Source organism: Pelophylax lessonae (genome assembly GCF_965119305.1).
Source record: "Pelophylax lessonae genome assembly, chromosome: 1".
Taxonomy (NCBI): domain Eukaryota; kingdom Metazoa; phylum Chordata; class Amphibia; order Anura; family Ranidae; genus Pelophylax; species Pelophylax lessonae.
Genome location: NC_138768.1, coordinates 69,702,126 through 69,714,806, shown reverse-complemented (window position 1 = coordinate 69,714,806; position 12,681 = coordinate 69,702,126). Strand labels below are relative to the sequence as shown.

The 12,681-nt window shown below is 44.6% G+C and overlaps 1 protein-coding gene across 1 annotated transcript in view; it reads left to right on the top strand.

The window, feature by feature from the left end:
- The window catches only part of MTMR12 (myotubularin related protein 12), a 139,216-nt gene that overhangs the window by 67,308 nt on the left and 59,227 nt on the right, over window positions 1-12,681 (top strand). Inside the window, exons 4-5 of the mRNA XM_082251843.1 lie at window positions 3,034-3,106; window positions 12,491-12,627. Of these exons, the coding sequence (XP_082107969.1) occupies window positions 3,034-3,106; window positions 12,491-12,627 (210 nt within the window). The remainder of the gene's footprint in view (window positions 1-3,033; window positions 3,107-12,490; window positions 12,628-12,681) is intronic.

The following is a 12,681-nucleotide window of genomic DNA, read 5'->3' as shown; positions in this document are numbered from 1 at the left end:
GTAAGTATTTCATAATGAGCTAGTATGCGATGCATACTAGTACATTATGCTTTTGTCCTGCAGGGTTTTTTTTTTTTTTTTTTGTTTGGTGAGGATACAACCGCTTTAAAGAACATTACAGCAGCAGCAAATTGAAAGGTTAAAGGTAATTTTAAATAACAATAAATTACAACAGAGCTTGTGGAGCAGTTGTATGTGCTATATGCTATATATTCGTACCAATCACTCACTGTGTTCATTGAAGAAGGGAAGAAGCTCCTGCTCCCCACCCTGAAACCAACAGCAGTCAATAACCAGCAGCTCTGCAGGGAAGATGCAAGGGGATCGCTGCTGCAGGGGAATCTCTCTTGAGCCACCTAGGGATCAGTGCTGCGGGAAGGTAGAATTGGAGAAGGGGGGGAACGAGGAGAGTTGGGGGGCATGTAGATGATAGTGTTGGGATTGTGGAGCGGCAGGGTAGGCGGAGCAGAAAGGGCAGAGCGGTGAAGCTGCCATAATCCTGGTATTTCTTACATGGCGGGCAGTCCGCTTTAACATAAAAGTGATCCCAGTGGGGACTACTTTTTTGGGTGTCAGAGGTGCAACCGAGCCCCAACCCCCCCCCCCCCCCCCCCCACTTCCCTGTCATTTTCCTGGCTTACCGGAGCCGTTGGTAGCGGAGAAAAGTATCCGATCCCCTCTCCCAATGGGCAGGAAGTAGAGTGAGGGCAAGATGGCCCCCACTCAATCTATGCCCTTGGAGGACCGGAGCGACGTCAAACTTCACTTACACCCAACGCCCTTAAAGGGCCAAATTATTATTTTTTTTATGCTTTTAAGTGTAGATGTGAGACCAGAGGTATTTTTGACCCCAGATCTCACATTAACCACTTTAACCCCGGAAGGTTTTACCCCATTAATGACCAGGCCATTTTTTGCGATTCGGCACTGCGTTACTTTAACGAAAAATTTCACATAAAGGAAGCAATACAGAGAGCATAGGATACTTTCTCCTACAAGTACAGCAAGCACATATCAGGAATATGAAGTGTTGGGGTAACAAACGCATTTTGGCCCCTTTCAGACTTGTGCGACCTAAGTCACGTGATTTTGACGCGATTTTGACTGGACTTGAAGCAATGCCTGTGTAATCTTGAGGGTTATGGACCTCAAAACACATCAAAGTCAGACCAAAGTAGTGCAGGGACTACTTGAAGTCACACAGGTATGAACAGAACTAAGTATAAAAGATGTAGTTACGCCAAGTAATAAATACCCAACATGTCATGCTTTAAAATTTGGAATGGCGACAAACTACGATACTTGAAAATTTTCCTAGGCGATGCTTTAAAATTTTTTAAAGGTTACTTGTTTAGAGTTAGAGGTCTAGCGCTATAATTTTTGCTCTTGCTATAATGTTCGTGGCGATACTTCACATGTAGCGCGTACTCCGTTTTTACATATGCATGTGCGACCTATATATGCATTAGCTTCTGCGTGCAAGCACTGAGGAATGGGGGCGCTTTTAAAAACAATGTTTCTTCTTATTTTATTTATTTTTTACACTGTCCCTTTTTAATTTAGTTTTTTAAACACTTTTATTCCTATTACAAGGAATATAAACATCCCTTGTGATAGAAAGAAGGGATGACAGGTCCTCTTTATGAAGAGATCTGGGGTCTATAGGTCCCCAAATCTCTCCTCCTACCTTTTTGAAAGCATCAGATCCAAAATAAAAAACCATTGATCTGATGATTAAAAAAAAAAAATGTATACTTCCGTCCTAGACCAGAATGGACCTCATGACATCACTCCAGTACTCCTAGATCTTGGAGGTGATCAGAGACGATCTGGCCTCTCTTGACCTCTATGGCCAGCCGTGCCAACCATCGGATGTTATTCGGGGCTCACCAGTGAGAACGGTAAGCCAGAGAAACACTGGCAAGTGGCGTGAGGGGGATGACTACGACCTCTCCCGCTACTTCTAAAAACGATCCAGTGGCTAATCAGCCGCTCGGATCGCTTTTATGAGAATGAAAATCGCCGGCTGAAAATGAAAAAAAAAACAGGGTTATGGCGGATGTCTTCAGCCATAACCCCAGTAAACCACTTCAAAGCCACAAAGTATATATAGGTATTGCGGTCTTGAAGTGGTTGAGAACCAATAGACCAGGGATCCTCAAACTATGACTCTCCAGCTGTTGCAGAACTACACATTCCATGAGGCATTGTAAAGCTCTGATATTCACAGACATGACTAGGCACGATGGGAATTGTAGTTCCTGAACATCTGGAGGGCCATAGTTTGAAGACCCCTGCAGAAGACTAAAAAAACTCAGAGCTTAACAACCGGTATGCATTTCTCAGAAGCCAAATGGTGGATTGAAGGAAAGTGGCGTGTGTGATGCTGGGGAGGGGAACAGTAAGTGAACCTGTTGCTTTGCCCTGCATGGAAAAAGCAAAGGTTTAATTTTGCTGATCTCTTCTGGAAAATGCTAGTTCTCTGGCTGTCTTTTTGCTTTTTTTGGAGTCCTTAACATAAAACAGGTTGCAGATAAGGTGATCTGATTTCAGTGATGGCATGCTTTGTTTCAGGTCAAGGACTCAAATTATGAACATTTTAAGATGCCAAGGATATTAGCATTGAGGTCAGTAATGGCAGCCCTGTATTTCTCTTGGTATTCCTCACCTTAAAGTCCATCAACCAATGGGGTACCAGTTGTTGACTAAGGTGAAGAAAGCAGGAAGTAATCGCGTGTTACTACAGAAAGGGGATCTAGGCTTAGGACTTCCCAATTTTCTTGTAAATCCCCTTTAATTAATTTCCTGTGTGTTTTTTTTTTTTTTTTTTTTTTAATTCTTCTGACCACGCACCGATTTCTTTATTCCTGTGAAATAAAGGATGACATAACCCATGAAAAGATATGACTTCTTGGTAATGTGGGCTAGACCGTGTGTTTTTTCTTGCCTATCTGAGAATCGCCCAGTTCTCCATGTCCTTCCAGCTTCTTAGTATTTATAATGTGATTTGTGTTACTTCTCATTGTTTCTCAGACACCGGAATTCAGGAACAAGATTGTTGGTGAAAATGACATCACCCTGCAGTGTGTGGACCAGCTCTATGGAGGTAAGGCGGTCACAGGTGGGGCACTTTAATGGGCTTGTTATACGATAACCTGCAAAGTGAAGGGGCCTACAGCAACCAATCAGATTCTCCCTTTCATCAGGTTAGCACAGCCAAGAAAGCTAATTTTTGCTGCTCTTTTTCTTACAAATTCACTTATGCATAACAGTCTATACTACCCCCCCCCCCCCCCCCCCCCCAGATTTGCGGGAGACAGCAGATAGGACCTGGAACAAGCCCATTGTCAGGGACTTGTGAAACAAGTTTTTTTGTGGCCTCATGCTTGTTTTAGTTTGGTTAATTCAGAATCTGGGTGGTAGACCTGGGGCCCCCCCCATGCCCAATCATTGCGATAATTTTATCCTCCAGAGTTTACAGATTTCCAGGAATTTAACCCTTTCCCGACAAACATACACATGTATGCAGCCTCAAAAAGTGGGTCTTTATCCTTGGTGTTGCATATATGTTTGTGCCGAGAGCTTCTCGGCCTTTTGGCTAAGATCAAGTGTTATATCTGTTCTTATCAGTGATCTAGTGGGGGCGCTGTGCTGTAATCTGACCTGGCCAAGGTTGGGTGGCAGCTATGCAAACCTGCTGGAGTTATGGGGGACCTGGAAGGTTAGTAGCGGACTGAAACCAGAGCACCCAAAGGTTATTGGGGGCCGGGAGTAAGTTCCCCCCGAGAAAGCTGGAAGGGTCCATTACCTCCTGATTCGAACGTTCTACCTTGTCTGGCCATGGGCTGGGAAGGCAAGAGAGTCCACGGTGTCTGTACCCTCTGGGAGTGGTCGCCCCAATGTGTGAACCGTCACATGGTCACAGCTCCAAACACTTTTTTTCTGCACCGCTCCTTTTTGGGCCTGGCTTTTTGGCTAAGTCCGGGATCAATTTTTGTCTACCAGGCCTCATGGTCTAGGCCACTGCACATTTGGCACGGCCACTTTTCTTTTTCTTTTCTTTTTATTTTTACGCACATTTGTCACTCTTTCACTTTTGTGTGTGTTTCTCACGGATGAAGGGTATGAGTCCTCAGGCTTACCATGAGGTCTAGGGGAAGATGTGTGGCCCTCAGGTTCCTTCCTCCCCTGCCCCTGGGGGGACTCTCTTCGGAAGAGCCCCTCGACCGAGTATTCGGTGACGGCTTTGGCTGCCCAGAAGAACGGGGTCTGCCCTTCGGTGGGTGGACTAAAAGCACACCCTTAAGTCCACTTTTTAGTGTGTGTTCACATGCATGTTTTTTGTTCACTTACGGGTTTTTTCGTTGAGGTTTTTGCACCACCGTGGATTAAAAAAAAAAAAATTATATACTATATTTATGCTGAGAGCGAGCTGTATAGCACGCTCTCGGCATGGAGACCAAGCGGTCACTGACAGCCCCAGGTCTCATTTTAAAGTGTAACTAAACCCACAGCATTATTTCCTAATAACAGAGTCTGGCTGCACATGCACAGTTTGGTGTGTATTGTTAGGGAGGCTTTTTTTTTTTCTTGGTGAGAATGCATGTGATCAACACATCGGCACAGGGCCAATCAGCACTGGCCAGACAGAGTCAGGGGATTTGCATAGAAGAAAGAATGTCCTTTGTCTCATAGGACATTCAGAAAACTCCTCCTACAAGCTTTAACCAGTGCTTGGCTGGACACTGATAGAAGTCACAAGGCTGCTATATACTGCTGATGAGAAAAGGTATTTAGCAGTTTATATTTACTAAAAATAATTGCTTTTCCATGTTCTGTGTACTGTGGGAGACCAGATAAAAGGAATGCAGGCTCCTGGGTTTAGTAACCCTTTAGCGATTGGAAATCAGTCCCTGTATTGCCCGCCACTGTGTTTTCCTTTTTCTCCTCTTGAATAGAGAAAAGACTGCATCTTTTTCTTCTTGCTACAGGAGAAAATTGTCAATTTAAAAAAAATGAAAAGTGTACGTGACAGGGGAATTGGTTTGATCTAGATCAGCGCCAGGGTCAAAGATCATGCTCCGAGTCCATGTCAATGGTCAGGGTCAAATGCCAGGGTCAGTGTATTTTAGGTTTTTTCAAAAAGCATGAAGTGTCTGTGTGGTTTAAGTAGGATAAAAAAAAAAGCAAAATCTACGTTATTGTGTACAAACCAAAAATACACACGTGGTATCACTGTGATCGTTAGGTGCAGGAGAATTTGTTTTGGGGGATTGTTTGGTGATAGGTCATAGTCATAGTAATAGCAAGAAAGACACTAGATTGTCAAAAGTATTGGGTCGCCTGCCTTTACACGCACATAAACTTTAATGGCATCCCAGTCTTAATCCTTAGGGTTCAATATTGAGTTGGTCCACCCTTTGTGGCTATATCCGCTTCCACTCTTCTGGGAAGGCTGTCCACAAAGTTTAGGAGTGTGTCTATGGCATTGACAAGAAGGCCTGGCTCGCAGTCTCCGCTCTAATTCATCCCAAAGGTGTTCTATTGGGTTGTTGTGGAAATGTTATTAGGATTAGTGTGGACATTATTTTTTAGGATGCGTTTTATTTAGATTGTCATTATGGCTCCTGCTGTTGGTTTGCTTGCAATGCGCTCTGTAGAGCGCGTATGGGCGAACTGGTGTTCCGTGAAAAAACCATACCCGTGAGAAAACCATACCCTCGTCCCTTCCGGTGCACCTACGGAGGGTATGGATTTCTCACGCTAGTTACACTTGCGGCGGTTACATTAAAACAGCTCCTCTGCAACATGGCTCATCTCCGCTCCTTCCCCTGTCACTTCCCTGCTCTCAGGTAATAAATATAAAAGCGCATCACGGAGCCATTTACATCTCATACACCCGCAGCCGCTTTTATATTAGGCGAGATCAGGCAACTCACAGGGATAGGAGAGGAGATGATTGATGTTGCAGCCGAACTGTTTTATTGTAACTGCCGCAAGTATAACATTACACACAGTGCCGTGATAATTTCCTACCCTCCGAGCATGCGCACTTGTCAAATTCTTTGCTGTTCAATTTCGTATCCGGGGCTCTGAGCATGCGCACTGCTGCGCTGCTCAGCTGTTTGAGACAGGAAGTGACGAGGGTATGGAAATCTAACGAAGTATGGAATTCTAACGTTACACCGGCATTGAGGAAAGACTACTGGCAGTGAAAACCTTCTCTTAGATGTTGCTCTACATAGACATCTCCGCCAGCGAACACTCCAGGCACAGGTCTGTTTGCCGGTATAGATCTATGTGTATTGCAGTGCGGAGTCCATATTGTTTTGATATCTATCTGCCTCTATGAAGGAATACATGCTCATGTCTTTCTATTATGCCTGATCACCATAGTGGAAACTGCATGGCTTTTCCCCTGCAGATAGCCCTATGTCTATGGGAACAGTAGTATAATCCTATTAGGCTTTGTTCTCTGAAGCTTTGCTAAATGGGATTTACACCAGTAGTAGTGGTGGGAATACATGCACGAGTTTGAGCAGAGCATTATTCACGGATCTACACGCTGGTTTCATGTAGTTTTAGGCAGCTTCTGCTCATTTGCGATCGGGTACCCCCCCTCCTTTCTATTGTACATTTGAATGTATACAAGTGTGTCATTGGCAGATTCTGTGTGAGTACCTTGTGTCATGTGACTACGTTTGGAACTGATTGGCTGATGTAGTATAGTCATCACTTCCTGTTGATTGTCCCTTTGTCTCATAAATAAACGGAGCTTCCTGTCTTAGACAGGATATTTTTCTTGTGAGCATCCAAGGTGATAGCAGTCTTTGTGGCTGTATTACTGGGTGCTGCTGAGCGCGCTCAATTACCTTATTCAAAAGAGCTGAGAACTGTGCTTTTTAGCATAACAGGATTGATTGCGCTTGGCGTATAGTAATATCCAAAAGTGCTTTTATTAGCGCAACAGAGTTATTTGTGCATCAAGCTTATATTTCCAAAACAGGGTTGAGGTCAGGACTCTGTGCAGGCCATTTAAATTCCTCCACCCTAAACTCGCTCATCTATGTCTTTATGAACCTTGCTTTGTGCTCTGGTCTAAATCATCTGGTGGAGGGCGGTTTTTGGTGTGGGGTTGTTGTTTTTCAAGGGTTGTGCTTGGCTCCTTAGTTCCAGTGAAGGTGAATCTTGAGGTGTCCGCATACCAAGACATTTTGTACAATTTTGATGCTCCCAACTTTGTGGGGACAGTTTGGGGATGTCCTCTCCCTGTTTGTACCAATATGACTGCACACCAGTGCACAAAGCAAGGTCTAACAAGACATGGATGAGCAAGTTTGGGGTGGAGGAACTTGACTGGTCTGCACAGAGTTCTGACCTAAACCCAATAGAACACTTTTGGGATAAATTGGAGCGGAGACTGCGAACCAGATCTTCTCTCCAACATTAGCGCCTGACCTCACAAATGCGCTTGTGGAAGAATGGTCAAACATTCCCATAGACTCTCCTACACCTTGTGGACAGCCTTCCCAGAAGAGTTGAAGCTGTTATAGCTGCAAAGCGTGGGCCAACTTAATATTGAACCCTACAGACTAATGCCCCGTACACACATGCAGATTATCTGAAGACTTTTGTCTGCATACTTACCAAAACCATATAATATGAGGTCAAACCTAAACACTTTCAATTTGTATGCAATCCGGCAGGCCCTTGCACTACATAGAAAAGGTAAATCTGAAGACAAAAGTCTTCAGATAATCTGCACGTGTGTACGGGGCATAAGACTGGGATGCCATTAAAGTTCATGTGCATGTAAAGGCAGGTGTCCCAATACTTTTAACAATATCGTGTATATAGCTAATTAACAAAAAAACATGTTTTGTTACTATTTTGTGCCAGTTTTCTTGATAATAAAAAAATCAGGAGATATCCATTAGTATTTACCACCAAATAATAGTCCTATTTGTCCAAAAAAAAAAAAAAAATGTAAAAAACAACCATGGTATTATCCACCATCTACTATGTAGCTGCGATGATATGTGCAGTTTTAGTAACACATCAAAGTTGTTTTTAGTCCTTAGGATTTTACAAAACAGTTTTTAGGCCTTAGGATTTGTTTTACCTTCATCATGACTGGGTGCAAAAAAAAATAAAAAAATCTCTGTATCTGTATGATCATCAATTGAAAGGTAGTCCACTAGCGAGCGTTAGGGGAATTTGTGTTCATAAGGAACAGGAAAAACGCTTCTTTAAAAGTCACGGGGTTGACTGACAACACAGCAAGTCATATTTCTCTGGAAAAATAGTATTTTGTGTTTGCCATTGTTCAGCTTTTGGTTTAAGTAAACCGGTTCGGGCCTAATGTACATAATGTCCAATAGAAAGTTAATATTTAGCCAAGATTGATATTATCACACCTAGTTTAAATAGACAATGTAATCCTAAGTGACATATACTGCTGAATGATTTGACCTCATACTTTGTAATGAGGTTAATGTAACCGCATCTCCGTATCCTACATTTACCATACCAATTCCTAAGTTACATAGTTGGTAAGGTTAAAAAAAGACACTGTTACATCCAGTTAAGCCTAGATTCACACTAATGCGATGCGGGAAACGTGGCGTGATCTGTGTGCGTTTCCCGCACTGCATTCCAAACGCCTTTGCTATCTGCTGCGGATGCAATACAAAGGTAATGGTCCCTCAAACACAGGTCGCAAATGCAGTGCCTTTGCCTGCACTGGATCGCATGGTACAAAATGACCCTGCGATCTGGTTGCAGCATCAAAATAGTGCATGCATGTTTTTGGTGCGATGCAGTGCGATTTGAGCCCATTCAAAATGAATGGGCTCAAATCGCATCACACTGAATTGCATGTAACTTGCACAGGAATGCGGTGCAGTTCATTCATTTTTCCCTGGAGCCTGACTAGTCTCCCAATTTCTGCCGCTGAAAAACATCCCCACAGCATAATGCTGCTTCCACCATGCTTCACTGTATGGACAGTATTGGCCAGGTGATGAGCGGTTCCTGGGTTCCTCCAGACATGACACTTGCCATTCAGGCCAAAGAGTTCAATCTTTGTCTCAGCTCAGAGAATTTTGTTTCTCATGGTCTGAGAATCTTTCAGGTGCCCTTTGGCAAACTCCAGGTGGGCTGTCATGTGCCTTTGAGTGAGGAGTGGCTTCTGTTTGGCCACTCTACCGTACAGGCCTGATTGGTGGAGTGCTTCAGAGGTGATTGTTCTTTTGAAAGGTTTTCCTCTATCCACAGAGAAACACTGGAGCTCTGTCAGAGTGACCATCAGGTTCTTGGTCATCTCCCTGACTAAGCTTCTCCCCGATCGCTAAGTTTGGCCGGGTGGCCCGCTCTAGGAAGTCCTGGTGGTTCCAAACTTCTTCTATTTACTGATGATGGAGGCCACTGTGCTCATTGGGACCTTCAATGCTGCAGAAATCTCTTTCCTTCTTTGACGGACACAGCACTTCATTTTCTTGACTGTAGGGTTATACTGCCCCCTACAGGAGTAGGACACTAGGCAGAGAAAAAAAATTAAACACACCTATGGGGCAGTCCCTGGGGGTATACTCCCACTTCCTGCTATGGGTCTTCAGTTTTTTCCTGCCTAGTCAAGAGTAAAGACCTAGTTCCTTGCTGGGATCTCTGGTACTGGCAATTTTTTCTTTTTAAATGGAATTATTTCCTCTATTTAGTATTTTGTTCCTGTGAGAATCTGCAATCAATTGCCGGACTGGGCGATGCACTGGATAATCTTAATCCTTAGGATCCCCCCAGTTCAGCCAGCAAGCGTGTGCAGACCGCAGCTCCACGATAGGTCGACTGCGACATAGCCCCACTGGACAGGGGCTGGCCTGCGAGTTTAACGTCTCACGTGGGCGCATACAAACTGGCTTTGGCCTGAGTCACAGCGTTTCCTCCTGGCCGAAAGCACCCACATTAGGATGGAGCGGTGTCCTGTCCGGAGATGTGCCCACCCTGTTCCTCTACCCTTGGTGGGTTTTGGGGTTGACGTGGGCCCCTCCCTGGTATGGTCGGACCTCCAGGCTCCTATCTCTGCCAGTTTGCGTTCCCCCTCCCCCCCATCTCGGTGGTCTATTGCGGCCTGTGCCTCCCATCTGCCCACACCGGGATGCAATGCGGGTGGGGAGAGGGGGGTAGTGCCGGTGACCAAACGATCATTCCTCTGGAGGGGGATGGACCTAGTGGGGGCATCTGCCAGGGCCCCACTTCCTGTTGGGTTAGTTTTTTGTGCTCTGGGGTCACCCTTTTTGTGGGGTGTTACTACTTTTTGTGGGTTCCCATCTTCATGGAGTCCATTGAGCATGTTTCACCACCTGACCCCCTCTCAGAGGCTGTAGGGCCCTCCCGAACCCAATATCTGTCTGCACTGATGGCGGTCCTGGAGTCCTTGGTGTCCAAAGTAGATTTTGTTCTGGGCAAGCGGGCTAGCATAAGGCGCCCCCCGCCTTCACCTGCTTCTTCTGTCTCCTCAGATCCAGAGTCTGATTTGGCCTCTGCGGATGCAAGTTACCCTTCGGGGTCTGCGTCCACATACCCCGCGTGCTCCGATAGGATGATTCCTCGGGTCCTCTAGCCGCACATGAAACGGCGCTAGTGGATGCACTGATTGTATCAGTGTGGGAAACTTTGCTTATGGAAGATGCGACTAACGCAGCATCAGAGGCGCGGGGCACCTTTTGGCACCCACAGGTCCTCAAAAGGATGTTCCCCTTTCCCACCTTTTTTGACAATATTGTCTCAAAACAGTAAGGGTGCCCAAAACGCACCCTTGCAATCGCTAAAGCGTTTTGCAATGCGGTACCCTTACAAGGAGTCCCTCCTTAAAGAAATGGACGGTACCTCCTGTAGTGGCCTCCCCAGTTTCCAGGTTAAATAAAGCCACTGTAAATCCAGTTGAAGAGTCCCCAAGTCTTCTCACACCAGGCTGGTAGGCGGTCGGAGGCCTTGACCCGCCATATGTTCACTGTGGCTGGGGTAGGCACTTAGGCTTTAGCTATTCAGCTATAACTAAATGGCTAATATGCTATGCCGGGACCCGGAGGAGAAACTCCAGGCCACCACTTTTTTTTTTTTTTTTCTGTACCCTTCCCCAGATTTGTGCCTCGATACAATCCTGTCTGGGAGGTCTACAGACAATTCCTTGGACTTCATGGCTTGGTTTGTGCTCTGACATGCACTGTTAACTGTGGGACCTTATATAGACAGGTGTGTGCCTTTCCAAATCCTGTCCAATCAGCTGAATTTTCCACAGATGGACTCCAATTTAGTTGTAGAAACATCTCAAGGATGATTAGTGGAATTTTGAGTGTCATGGCAAAGGCAGTTGTGAATTTTTATGTATATGGGATTTTTTTTTATTTTTAATACATTTGCAAAGATTTCAAACAAACTTCTTTCCCGTTGTCTTTATGGGGTATTGTTTGTAGAAATTTAAATAATTAATTTAATCCATTTTGGAATAAGGCTGTAACATAACAAAATGTGGAAAAAATGAAGCACTGTGAATACTTTTCGGATGCACTGTAATATTCCTTTTCAACTTTTACATACACACACTGATAACACAAATATGTTTCTGGGTTGTACAAGGAAAACAGAACTCTATATTGTAGAGATTTTGGTTTTAGTAAGCAGGCTCCATGTGTTGCAGTTCTCCTTTAGATTTGCTGTCCACTTCATAATGTGTGAGCCTACCTTACCTTATCCATTCAATATCTATCATTCAGGTAGCCAGGCATGTCCAACCTGTGGCCCGGGGGCCGCATGTGGCCCTGAACCGCAGGCAATGCGGCCCACTGCCCTTGGCAATTTTTTATTTTTTTTTTGCTGGGGAGGAAGGAAGTCGAGTCGGGGGCACGGCCACAGAGGCAGCCTCGGAGGGGATCATCCATTAGTTGTGTTAAACTAGTGCTGGGGGGGCGCGGCAGCACGGGAAGGGTGCGTGGTATTTTATTACTTGTATACCTTAACTAATAGTATATATTTTATATGCGGCCCGAGAAAATTTCTCTACACTCAAAGTGGCCCAGAGAAGCCAAAAGGTTGGACACCCATGAGGTAGACCCTAACGCTACACAGCTGTAACTACTGTATATATATATATATATATATATAAAAAAGGGGATAAACTAATTGTAACATACATAAACATCTTAAAGGGTATGTAAAATATTTTCCCCAACAGCCACTATGGAAATGTGCACCAAATGCCTTTGCAAACCAAGCGGCAGTGCAACCATTACATATTGTAGGAAGCAGAGCTGTGGAAGGGAACCCAGCCAGCCCACCCACTACAGACGGCCTTCAGAAAATTGCTCTGATAGTTAGAGGTTCTAACACTATCTCACTCCATCCAAAAAAAAAAAAGTCAAGCTTGTTTTCACACTGCCCTCATTCCAACATTTTTTGAAATAAATTATTTAGCAACGTTTTTGTCCTTTTTCAGTGTTTGACGATAAAAAGAAAGTTCTTATATCGGGACCATCATTTAAGAAGTATCCGGAGAAGTTGATCATCTACTGCAAAGATTTCCGAGTGTTCCATTTCTGTCTGACATACACGAAGGAGGAGGAGCTGAAGAGGGTAAATGATACTAAGCCCATGTTTACGTCAGCGCAATTTGACAGGTCAACTGGC